This window comes from Scleropages formosus, chromosome 18 (assembly GCF_900964775.1).
Source record: "Scleropages formosus chromosome 18, fSclFor1.1, whole genome shotgun sequence".
NCBI classification, from domain to species: domain Eukaryota; kingdom Metazoa; phylum Chordata; class Actinopteri; order Osteoglossiformes; family Osteoglossidae; genus Scleropages; species Scleropages formosus.
In genome coordinates this window covers 7045657-7057930 of record NC_041823.1, presented here as the reverse complement: position 1 = coordinate 7057930, position 12274 = coordinate 7045657, and the positions used below count along the sequence as shown (strand labels likewise).

The window sequence follows — 12274 nt, the reverse complement described above, 5'->3', positions numbered from 1 at the left end:
GCTTTTATTTGATTCTCTCAATTCATTCCATAAACATATGCAGTGTTTCTCTTCTCGTCATTGTTCGAAGTGACTGACACCAGATGTAAAACAGTGTAAAAGCAAGTTGAAATGAGGCAGTTCCACACACCGGTTCTCTGTGCTTTTTCTGTCAAGTGTGCTTGCTCCGCAACAGATTTGAAAGATTGTGCAGAAAATTTTCTTAATTACATTTAAGTTACAATTAAATTTTCCCCATCTTTGGAAATGTGTATAATGCGTGAGTCCGGTGCACTGAGCAAGAAGAGGTTCAATATCGCAAAATGCAAAAAGTAGATATTTATACTGCCGAGGATATCTCATAACCAATACTTAGTTTAAAAGGTTTTCTTAATGTTGAATTTACATTTGAATGGAATAGCGTCATTGCGGCATAAACTAAGAAAGAAGGTGAGTTACTATAGGCCTAATTATATTTAGGTAGTAACTGCTGGGCAAGTGGTTTAACACCCTACAAACTATGGCTGTCTTTCCAACTAAAGCAGATCACAGCAGTGTCTTTGTATTTTAGAAATATGACAACGCAGTACGAAAAATAGTTCATGAAATACACACGCATGAAATACAACTTCTATATAGCGTACGGTACAGGAAGAGGTAAGACTGATGAACTACAATAACCATAATCAAAAGCGTGCGGGTTCAATCGACTACAATGCCCACAATGCATTTTTTTTCCTTACGTCATTTCACAACTTCCCGTTCTAACGAAAGTTTAGCGAATATTTGCGCCTCAGCCGGTAAACTTTTGTGTTGTAATCCGTAGCGAGGGATGCGGACTGCTTCTTTCACGGGTTCGAGGAAATTCTGAGATGTTTTTTTCCACCAAGGTTGCAACCACGTTTAATTGCACAGCTCAGCCTGGGGCAGAGTCGCTGTCTCTGTTCAAATTTCCCGCTGTGGCAACTGTGCGAGCGCCGCCGCCGTCGCCGCTGTCACTCACAGGCCGCTTTCGGGGGCATGAACTAAGGCTAGTAGTAGCAGAGAGTGGCCGGGCGGTGGGGGGAGGGGTGAGTGAGTGAGAAGACTCGCGCGCGCTACTTGTACATATTTAGAAATCAACATGCAGACGACAGACATTGGAGCCAAGGAGGAGGGAAAGATCTGGCAGCGAAAACCTGCGCCAAGCAGCGTGTAAGTAGTGTGTGTGTAAAGGTAGGCTGTGTGTGTAGCTTTTGTGTGTGTGTGTGTGTGTGTGTGTGTGTGTGTGTATATATTTGCTCTGCTCTCAGCTCTGTACTCTTGAAAAGCTATTTATTTACTAGTAATTCGAGGTAAGTACTTGGGACTTGAGTGTGGGGCTTGAACCAACAGCCTTCAGGTTATGTGTCCAGTCCTGAGTTTGTCAGAGACAGGTAAAGTTCCCAGGCCTGGTATTTTGATATTGATGATGGTATTGATTTTCAGTAGGATTTACCTTATTATACTTCACTACCACGTGTGTGAAAGTGATGGCCGTCCATCCATGGTCATTGCCCACCTGTCTAGTGCCCATTGCAGGACTCTGCTGATCCACTCTCTATTCTGGATCCACAGACTGCCAGTCCATCGCTGGGCAATCACACACACATGTACAGACTATAGGCAATTTCATCACCACTTCACCTGAATAATCTCCTTTGACTGTGGGAGGAAACCAGAGCACCTGGAGAATGCCCATGTCAACTCTATGCAGCCTGAGCAGGACTTGAACCCACAGCTAGAGAACTGTGAGGCACTAACACCACCCATGTCTCGAACATGGTTATGATTGGTGGTAAATATGGAGTGTCACTGAGACAGCTGGTGTTCTTACACACTGTAAACATAAGTGCTTTTACATTGTTTTGGTACGGAATTATTGACAACCCCCCCCCCGCCTCCCGAATTGTCTGACTTTGGATCCACTATTTCCTTTTGAGTCGTTCTGCATTACCTTGGTTTTCCCACACAGGGTCGTGGTCAGTGTCATCCGGAGTCTGGCTGGGCATCGCAGTAAGACCGCCCGCTTCCTGCACGTGGCCTTCGATGTAACGGGCGAGTCGTTCCTCGCCGGAGACCACCACGGCAACATCTACGTGTTCGACCTCAGCAGGAACAGGTGAGTGGCTGTAAGTGCGTGTGTGTGCGCGCGCACGTGCAAGAACGGCATTTGAAACCCCTCGCTGCTTCAGTATTTGTATATATGTGGACTTGACTGTTGTTATTAAACTGATTATTAACAGTGTTTGTCTTCCTATGTTGTTTCGCAGGTTTAAACTTGTCCAGAAGACGGGACAGGCGTGCACCGCGCTGGCTTTCGGTCTGCGCCGCACAACGGAATATTTAGTCGCTCTCGCCGACTACTCCATCAAGTGCTTCGATAAAGGTACCTGCTGACCTCCTCAAACTGCAGAACCCAAAAGAGGGGGAAAAATGTTGGACACTATTCAGCTTGTGACTGCTAGATGCTTAATCTGCTCACCAGGGGCAGTGAGGCTTGAAGTCCTCATGTTTGAGGACTGGCTGTTCCTGAACTAAGTGGTTCAGTTAACTTTGTGTAAGAATAACTTGAAATGGTTGCCTTCGCTGTACAGAGGGGTAAAGTATAATGTTACGAGCTAAAAGGTGATTGTTGTAATTTTATAGGGATTCAGTAGGAAATTGGCTGTAAAACTGGACAAAATGACTACAAAGGAGTGCAGGAGAGGTGGTTGCAAGGTTTGTGTGAAACGGACACAATTTGTCCATCTCCTGTCTCTTCGTCCCGCGTCTCGTCTCATCTCGTGTCAGACACGAAGCAGCTGGTGAGCTGGATGCGGGGCCACGACGGAGCCGTGTCCTCTATATCGGTGCACGGTTCGGGCCGGTACGCCATCACGACCTCGGCAGACACGGCGCAGCTGTGGGACCTGGAGACCTTCCAGAGGAAGAGGAAGCTCAGTGTGCAGCGGGCTGTGGGCATCCAGAAGGTCTGACCTCCACCATCGTGGGACATAAAGACAACAGTACACACTGCAGATGCTGATTGAGCACCTGAGTACCAGGTTAACAGTTCAGTATTGGTATGTTGATGGTAAAACTGGATTTTGTCCAAGCTCTGTGCTTGTGTGTGCGTTTCCTTAACCGTTTTAGGTTTTCTTCCTGCCTCTGAGTAACACCATCCTGAGCTGCTTTAGTGATGATTCCATCTTCGCCTGGGACAGCGACACACTGCAGTGTAAACACCAGCTTCCTGTGCCAGAGGAGGGGTCCAGGCCACGCTACCGGGCGTTCGCTGTCTCACGGTCAGAGCTCGCGGTCGTACACTTCATGGATGTCCCTCTCTTGGCTGCATAAATTCATCTGTTAATGCAGCTATAGTCAAATAGTGACAATAACTCCCAGTTACATGGACATACTTGTCCTGCTTTTGACCTGTGAAGGTGGGCGGTCCGTCCTGTTTCACTCATCTGGAATTCCTTTATTAAGGAATGAAAGATTAAGGCTTTACTAGGGTATTCTATTTGAAGCTGTTTGTATGACTGGGTGTGGCAGCATGGAGCTATGAGGGGAGAGGGTCCAGTCCCTCACTGCTGTCGCTTAGGGGTCCCTGCTTCTGCACAAGTGTGACACACACCTCGAGTGTGTCCTCAGTCCTGCTACCTGAAACAAGCCACTTTTTCACAGTTTAAGTATAAACATGAAACTATTTACTGAAATTATTTTATTTCTATAAGGACTCAAAGATTCCAGGTTTGAATCCATCCCCTACTGTTGTACGCTAGTGCAAGGTACTTACCTTAAATTGATAGAGTAAAAATAACACAGCTGTACGAATGGGTAACTCATTGTAGCAGCTTCCCACACTAAGTAGCTTTTAAGAAAAGCATCAACTAAATTAATTACTGTTATTATTACCACTAATAATAATCATTCTGATATTTCAGTTGTGATTTTAGATTGACACTAATGTATAGTTGTGATTGGGTGACACTCAATATGACAGGACATTGCTCTCCCAAGTTGTCTTATGATACGTATAATTAAGTTTCTGTACATAGCGCGGTATTTATTGTGCTGTATAATTGGCTTAAATGGTATCATGAGTGCTGTATGAGTGTCCTTACCATAAATTTATACCATAAAAATTACCCAGCTGTATACATGGGTGAATCACTGTAAGCCGCTTGGAGTACAAACCTCACATTGTAAGCGACCTTCTACCTGCTTTTATTGATAAGGGCATGAGGAGATGAGGGGGTGTGACGCTCACTGACTGACTGACTGGGCTCTGCTTCTCCAGGGACGGCAGGCTTCTGGCTGCAGGCGGACGGTCCAGCGTTGTCCACCTGTGGTGCCTGGACAACTGGCAGCTCCTCAAGGCCGTGCAGATGCCCCCCAAAGTGAGGACAGTACGGCAGCTGGAGTTTGTGTCCGACAGCTTTGACCGCGGCTCCAGTCAGGTGTGGTCATACATTTACCGTCATGTAAGTTTTGTCAAAGAAGCTCCCAAAAATCAGAAAAGGCAAAATATGATTTTAAACAAGTAGCAGCTGATGCAGTGATTAACGGCCCAAGGAGAGTCCCGGGAGCAGGGTGTTCATGGGCTGCTTTGCTTTTTACCATGCTTTTAATACGTATAACAGTATAAGGACTAAGGGACTTCATAAGCCAGCTGGTAGTGTAGTGGTTAGAGCTGCTGCCTTTGGACCTGAAAGTTGCCAGTTTGATCCCCACCTCTGGCTGTAGTATGCTTGAGCAAGGTACTTACCCTAAGTTGTTCTGGTAAAAATTACCCTGCTGTATAAATGGGTAAATAGTTATAGGTTGATTAACATGGTAAGTTGCTTTAGAGAAAAGCATCAAATGAATGTGTAAGAGGGGTACATTTTTCTTCCCCATCATCTGTGTTGTATTTTTTTAAGCCCAGTTCATTTCCCTCAGATACTCGGCGTACTGAGCCAAGACGGCATCGTGCAGTTCATCAACATTCAGACGCTGAAGCTCCTCTTTGAGGTGGGCAGTCCTCACAACGGAATCACCTCTGTGGCCATCGGTCCCAACGGCCGCCACGTCGTCGGGGTGATGGAGAGCGGAGGTCTCAACGTCTACAGCGTCCAGGCTCTGACTCAGCACGTCAACAAGGTGACACTTGCTCTGCACCTGCTCACACACGAGCACGCACATGCACAAGTCCAGGGATTTACAATTTTCCAGCCTAACCTTAAGTGTAGAGAAATGTTCTCTGTTTCAGACAAGTCTTCACACACCAGGTTTTCGTCCATCTTGCAGATTATTTTGTATATTAGTTATACTGTCAACAGTGTGGGTGAGGCTATTTATTTATTGTGGGAGGGAATTGGTTTTATGTCAATTTGCAGCACTGCCATACAGAATGAGTTTGGGGAACACTGAGTGCTGACACATTCACCTCCCAAGTGGGATGTCCTGTAGGTACACCATTGCAACTTACTTTTGCTCCTTGACCACAAACTGAACATGGTGGCATGTTGTGAGTTGGAAGATCTTGTGTTTGGAAAGTCTTACATTGTTTGTCCTTTTTCTTCCTCGGTCACCTCAAAGCCTCCCGCCCCTCTGGTGAAAGTGGTCACGGAGTCCGACCGGACTGCGAAGGTGCGGTCAGCAGCAGGCCGGGGTCCGGTCAGAACATCCAGCCACACGGTCCACCCTCGCAGTTTGAGGCCTCTAGCTGTGTCTGCCCCGGAAGATAAGGAGGTGACTGATAACTGTCCACTCTGTGAGAATGTGGAGCTCGTGAACCGTCTCTTGTTATTTTGGTCATACAGAGTGTAAAAAATCCGCAGAATTTACACGGGTTATTGGTGTAATTCAAATTTTTTCAAATGTTAAGCACTGTTTTCCACACTGAGTCTCTCAAAGATGTAAGATGTGGAAGTTATTTTGCTTATTAGCATTTCATCAGCAAATGATTAAACATCACTCCCTCACCTGCATGCTACAGAATGAGCTGCCAGATGAACTGAACAAGAAGAGACTGCAGAAGTTGCTGAAAACATTTGGAGAGTATCCTGCCAAGTACAGGTAGGGGATGCTCAACTCGGCAATCGGAGGAAAACCCTCATCTGGACGAGCCGATGTCGCACCCGAGTCTCTCTCTGCGTGCGTGTTTCTCCTAGAATGTTTATCTGGCGCTCCCTGCTGCAACTACCAGAGAACTTCTCAGCCTTCAGCAGTTTGACAGACAAGGGGCGGCACGCCGCCTTCGTGACGCTGCACCAGCGATACCCCATCAAGAGCCAACGGCTGCAGCGCGGTCTCCAGAGGTACCACTGTCCGCCAGATGCTCACGTTTCCTGCCAATTAACACAAGCACTGGCAGCGTATACACACACGACAGCACGTACACAGCTTACCAGGGAGGTCATGTAAGTTGAAATATGAAACCGACATTTGGTGTGTTGATTAGTGCCGCTGCGGTCGTTCTGTGGTCTCCACACATACTGTGCTGACTACTGTCACATGTTCAGGGTCTTGTCAGCGCTCGCTCACTGGTCGGCTATCTTCGGGGAGACTGATTACCTACCGCTGCTGGCCTTCCCTTTCGTGAAGCTCTTCCACAATAACCCCCTCATATGCTTCGAAGTGGTCGCCACGGTAATAGGTATGATCGCGTCACCGAAAACAAATGAAAGATGCAAGTGTGGTGCAAGCGTGAACGTGTGCACCTGTTGTGCGTTGGCAGTGAACTGGTGCCAGCACTGGTTCGAGTACTTCCCAAACCCACCGCTCAACGTGCTGAGCGTGGCAGAGAACGTCCTGGCGCATCACGACAAGGAGCTGCTGCAGCACCTGGTCAACTGCGGCGTGACGTCACAGGTATTCCGAGTTGGGTGCCATTTATACAGCTGGATAATTTTTACTGGATCAATTTAGGGTACGTACCTTGCTCAAGGGTACTAGACCCGCTACGCTACCTGTTGCCCCCAGCAATCTTGTAATCCACAGGGTACTTTGACTTAGCAGCTCTTAGCAATATTTCACACTCTTTATACTGCGTTCTGATTATTTTCTGATGAAGATGATAATGGCCAGATTGACAGACGTCATCGTTCCTGTACTGACCGCACCCTCCCCACCCCCAGGTGTACGCGTGGCCGCTGCTGGAGACGCTCTTCTCGGAGGCACTCACGCGGGACGAGTGGCTGAAGCTGTTCGACAACGTGTTCTCCAACCACCCCTCGTTCCTGCTCATGGCTGTAGTGGCATACGTGACCTGCAGCCGGGCGCCGCTCCTGCTCTGCACCCAACGGGAGGACTTTGAGGTGGGGAGATGGAGAGGGGGCACACTGGGGGGCAGAGTCTTGGCATGTTTTTTTTTTTTTTTTTTTTTTTTTTTTTCTCTTTCTCAAAGCTATGCAGTTCCATCGTTTTCCCATTACCATGGCTGCTACTATAGGCAGACGTTCCGTGTGTTAGTCAGCAAGTACTTTTCATGCCCCCTGTGGGGTCCCTGCAGGTCTTATTTCCCGTTAGTAAGAGCAGAGAGACAGAACAGTCACTTACTTTTTTTTTTTTTTTTTATTATTATGAACCTGTCCTTTTAAACACTGACATATAAATAATAGAATAATAATATTTACATGATGCTTTCCTCCAAAGTGACTTGCATTGTTAAAGTACATGCAATTTTTATTTACCCATGTATACAGCTGGGTAGTTTTACTGGAGTAATTTAGAGTAAGCACCTTGCTCCAGGGTACTACAGCAGTAGGTGAGATTTGAACCAGCAACCTTCAGATCCAAGACAGCAGCTCTAAGCACTATTCTACCAGCTGTCGGAATGATAGCAGAATAATAGACACTTATTTCATGTAACTTGAGTCATACAGTTTATATTCATTTATAGAGCAGGACATTTTACTGTAGACCCTCTGGGACTTGAACCCGTAACCTGTGGCCTCAGGCTCACACCATTTCGCCGTATTACCTGTTGTTATGTAATTGTTGCTCCTCAGAAGGGGTTCTGCTGAAAGCTATTTCTCCCCCCCTTCAGTACTTCTTCCATCATCGCAACAATCTGGACATCGACGCCTTGATCAAGGAGACGTACCGGTTCATGGAGAGCACCCCTGCCGAGCTCCACCCCCGCAGCACGTTGGACGACTTTGAGCCCCTGACGAAGGGCCTGTACCCTGTCTTCAACAAGTACCCCACTTTTATAGTGGAGTATTACTCGCAGGAGCGTGATAGGATCCGCCGGGAGGAAGCAGAGTACCTGCGAGAGAGGTAGTACCACTGTTACCACACCATTACCGCAGTATGGTATGGTAAACTCGAGCAGAGGGTCAGCCTGCATATATACATTTACCCCTGCAGGCAGCAGGTGCAGGAGCTGCAGGCGGAGGCGGTTCGGAGGCAGGCAGAGGACGAGGCTTGGCATGTCCAGCAGGAGCTGCTGCGGGAGGCTGAAGAGCAGCGCAGGAGGACACTCCAGGAGGAGGAGGCACGGTTGACCCAGCAGCGCGTCAGGTCCGCACCCGTCGTCTTCATCCCCATCGAGCTCTTTCCTGTGCAGGGACAGCTGAGCTCATGGTCCCTCCTTGTCCACCTGTCCTCTGGGCTCCAGGTTGACAGCTATGAAGCGGGAGCTGAAGGCAAAGGAGCTGCAGCTGATGGACGCGACACGGAGACGCTTCCTCCAGCACCAGCAGGAGCAGAAGAGGGCCGAGCTGCGGAGGCTCGACGACGAGATCCGGAGGAAGGTTCGGGCTGTCTTTCGGCGTTGGAGGAAACGGAGCTCCGCTTCGAACCCGCAGCCGCGGAGTTGACTTGTCCGTCACCCTGTCCTATTCTGCGTCCTCCATAGATGTCCCTGAGGCAGGAGGAGACGGCAGCCGCCGTGCAGGAACTCGAAGTGCGTCAGATGGAGCTGGAGGCGCAGAGACGGCTGTTTGAACAGGTCCACCCCTGTGAAATACCACAGTAAAACCTCATTAAATATTCATATGTTTACGTTTGCTAGGGTATGTGGAATATTTTAATGTTTATCTTCTCTTTACATCATGAAAAATAGTAAACTGAAGCTTTCTTTTTTCAAACTATTTTGTCTACTAAATAGTTATTTGCCATTGTCAATGTTGGAGAACCTCATTGTTAAAATCCACAGTAAAGCTTCAGTAGAACAGTGTAAACATTGATCTTGTTATTCTTCCTGAAGGATCATTGTGGCTGCATGATTTTGGAAGCAATATTAATGTGTCTTGTTTTCAGGAACTGGCAAAAGAGCAAGACAGAGTGGTGCATGACATAACGGGCGAAATGAATGTCCGTCATCACCTGGCAGAGGTCAGCGAGTTGACATTCCAGCAGCGGCTGCGAGCCGAACCAGACCTCAGCCTGGCAACCAAGAAGGTGAGCTTGGTCTCATACCACACTAATAGCAGAGACAAGTTACATTCAAGGGGCAGCTATATATTAAATGTTGTTGGATTTCATGTACATTTGGACGGAGTTTTCAGATTTCATATGAATGTTTAAGTGTGAACGTTGAATCATCCTACATTCCGAAAGGAGTGTTGGAACGGTGGAAGTTCCTGGCGGTCATTGTTCCTAGCAGTTCAGCTATATTAAGAATGCCTGTGGCGTTGCCAAGGAGACGCTCTGAGTATGATTGGCTCTCGTGGGTCTTTCACCCCTCCCCTCCCCCCCCCCAGGGCCTGCAGGAGTCCCTAGCGAAGGCAGGCCTGCAGAGCCAAGGGGCAGAATGGCGGGCGGCGGCACTAGAGCGGATGAACAGGGCCGAGCAGGAGCAGGAGGAGCACCAACAGCGGTTGGCTGCTCTCAGCAGGGAGGCCTGTTCCTCGGAACACCGGCTCACCTGCACCATGCAGCAGGTGGAGGGCATGAAGGTGAGGGCCCTCCCAGCAGGGGGTGCCAATGGCTATGTCTGAAAGGAAGCCACTTCTTTACTGACTATGCAGCCAACAGGTGGTGCAGTCATTAGACCTGCTATTACATTACATCTGTTCATTTAGCTGATGACTTACAATTATTTACCCATTCATAAAGCTGGGTAATTTTACTGGAGCAGTTTAGGGCCAGTACCTTGCTCAAGGGTATTATAGCTGAAGGTGAAATTCAAACCTGCAACCTTTGATTCCAAAGCCAGCAGCTCTAACCACTATGCTACCAGCATGCTGTGCTCACGGAATGCAGGTTCAAATCCTGCCTTCCTTAGGGCGCTTACCCTAAATAGCACCAGTAAAAATGACCCAGCTGTATAAATGGGTAAATCAGACTAAGTAGCTTAACACTGTGAATTGCATTGAAGAAAAGCATCACATAAATGAATAAATGTAATAACTGCCCCATTACTGGCTGCCTGCATAAAAGTAAAATAAGTGGCAGGAATGGCCTGAGGGTTGCTGGTTCGAGTCTAAAGCTGTGAGAAAGGCACTGAACTTGAACAGCCACTGTAGAATATTGAGCTGTATAAATGGATGAAAAGCAAAGTTTCTTTGGGTAAAAACAAACAGTGTGACAGTGAAATAAAGTAAAAGTGCCGGTTGGACTGTGTTTGATACGTGTGTCGTGTTCACTGTCCTGCCCAGTGGGAGGAGGTGGTGGACAGGAGGGTCCAGCTTGAAGCACAGCGGCGGGTCGCAGCGAGGAGGGATGCATCCCGGACGGAGGGGGAGGAGTGGGACCCTCGGTGCCTGGGTGAGTGAGTGGAGCACTGAGGAGGAGGGACAGAGCAGTGAGAGTCAGCACTCTGTAGTGTGTGTGTGTGTGTGAGAGAGAGATGGGGCACTTTTTGAAGAGGTTCTGGAAACCCGTCTCACAGCACCTGGGTGGTGCGAGAGAATGTGGGTTCCATCCCTGCTCAGCCTGTGTGGCGTTTCCATGTTCTCCTCAGGTCTGCGTGGGTTTCCTCCCACAGTCCAAAGACATGCGGTTCAGGTCCCCCATAGTGTGTGAGTGACACAGAGAATGTGTGTGTTCCACTGAGGTATGGATGAGTGACCCAGTGTAAGCAGTGTATCTAGCAGTGTAATTCACCGCGGTGAATAAGGTCTGTGGGCTGATAACACTATATAGAGTTCACCGGAAGTTGCTTTGGAGAAAACACATACACACCATATCTCCAACCGCTTGTCGCAAGTGGGGTCTCTCTGAACCGGAGCCTAACCCGGAGGGGGAGGGGACACACCCCGTATGGGACGCCAGTCCACCGCAAGGCAGCCCAAGCAGGGATCGAACCCCAGACCCACCACAGAGCAGGCCCTGGCCAAGCCCGCCTCACCAACGCACCCCATATTTTGGAGAAAAGCGTCTGCTAAATAAATAAATGTAAATGTAAACCCTGAGAAACACTCGTGCCTTTGTTTTTCCAACAAAGCAATATTAAGAGGGTGAAATGCCTTTTTAATGTTCCTAATCTTTTTATGACAGTTTATTGGGTGTTTAGTTTTTTTATTATAAATTTTAAGTGTTACTGTATCTGTGTGTCTGTTTCTGCCACAGTGGACTGTTCGAACCCAGAGATCGGGTCCCCTCTCTCAACCAGTGGACGGATACAGAAACCATCACCTGATCGAAGAGAGCCAGACGACATCTGCCTGAACACACTGTCCTCGCTGGATGAGTCAGTGCCCTGTGAGCGCCGGAAACACTCCGGTTTTACACCTTTGTATGAAAACTGATATTATCTTAATTGCTCCTATGTCAGTGGTCACCATCAAGTTGTGTGTCTGTACCAACGGTGTGTGTGTGTCTTACAAGAGCTAGAGTTCGGTGTGGACGTGTCCTCCTTACCCCCAGCACTATGTACCTGACCACAGCTAACCCTCTGGTCCCTATCTCCCAGTTTCCCTGGACAGGGGCCGCAGCGAGCTGGACAGCCAGGAGAGGCAGCTGATGCAAGATATCCGGGACCTGAGGCTGAAACTGGCCGCCCGCGCCAAAAACGCAATGCCCCTCTCCAGCGCTTCAGTGAGAGCAGCCCAGGGCACAGTGCCCTCTGTAGGCCAGGAGCCGTCAAGGCAATGTGGTTTGGACTTGTAGGCCATTATATCCAGGACTAGGCATTCGCCACTCTGGAACAACGCTGATCATCCAAGGAGCTCTTTTTCACGTTGCTTTGCAGTAATAAAGAAGAGCTCTTCTCATTTTTTTCCTGCCAAAATTTAACATTCCCTTACAGACCTTCTAATATGACAGTTTTAGAGAGCACCTTCAAACTTTAAAATTTAGGTGTATTTAAGTAGTAAGATGCCCAATTATGTAGTGTAAATATTAGACTTTTAAGCATATT

At 48.1% G+C, this 12274-nt stretch overlaps 1 protein-coding gene across 1 annotated transcript; it reads left to right on the top strand.

The window, feature by feature from the left end:
• Positions 1-966: 966 nt before the first annotated feature.
• On the top strand, positions 967-12232 carry tbc1d31 (TBC1 domain family, member 31). Its single transcript, XM_018762849.2, has 22 exons — positions 967-1173; positions 1973-2119; positions 2271-2386; positions 2791-2969; positions 3133-3284; positions 4283-4442; positions 4924-5124; positions 5563-5715; positions 5963-6042; positions 6138-6284; positions 6489-6622; positions 6704-6837; positions 7104-7283; positions 8015-8247; positions 8338-8490; positions 8588-8723; positions 8828-8920; positions 9232-9372; positions 9675-9869; positions 10572-10680; positions 11485-11616; positions 11828-12232. Exons 1-22 carry the CDS (start codon positions 1103-1105, stop codon positions 12022-12024), a joined length of 3243 nt encoding a protein of 1080 aa, XP_018618365.2. The 5' UTR covers positions 967-1102; the 3' UTR covers positions 12025-12232.
• The last annotated feature ends 42 nt before the right edge of the window (positions 12233-12274 follow it).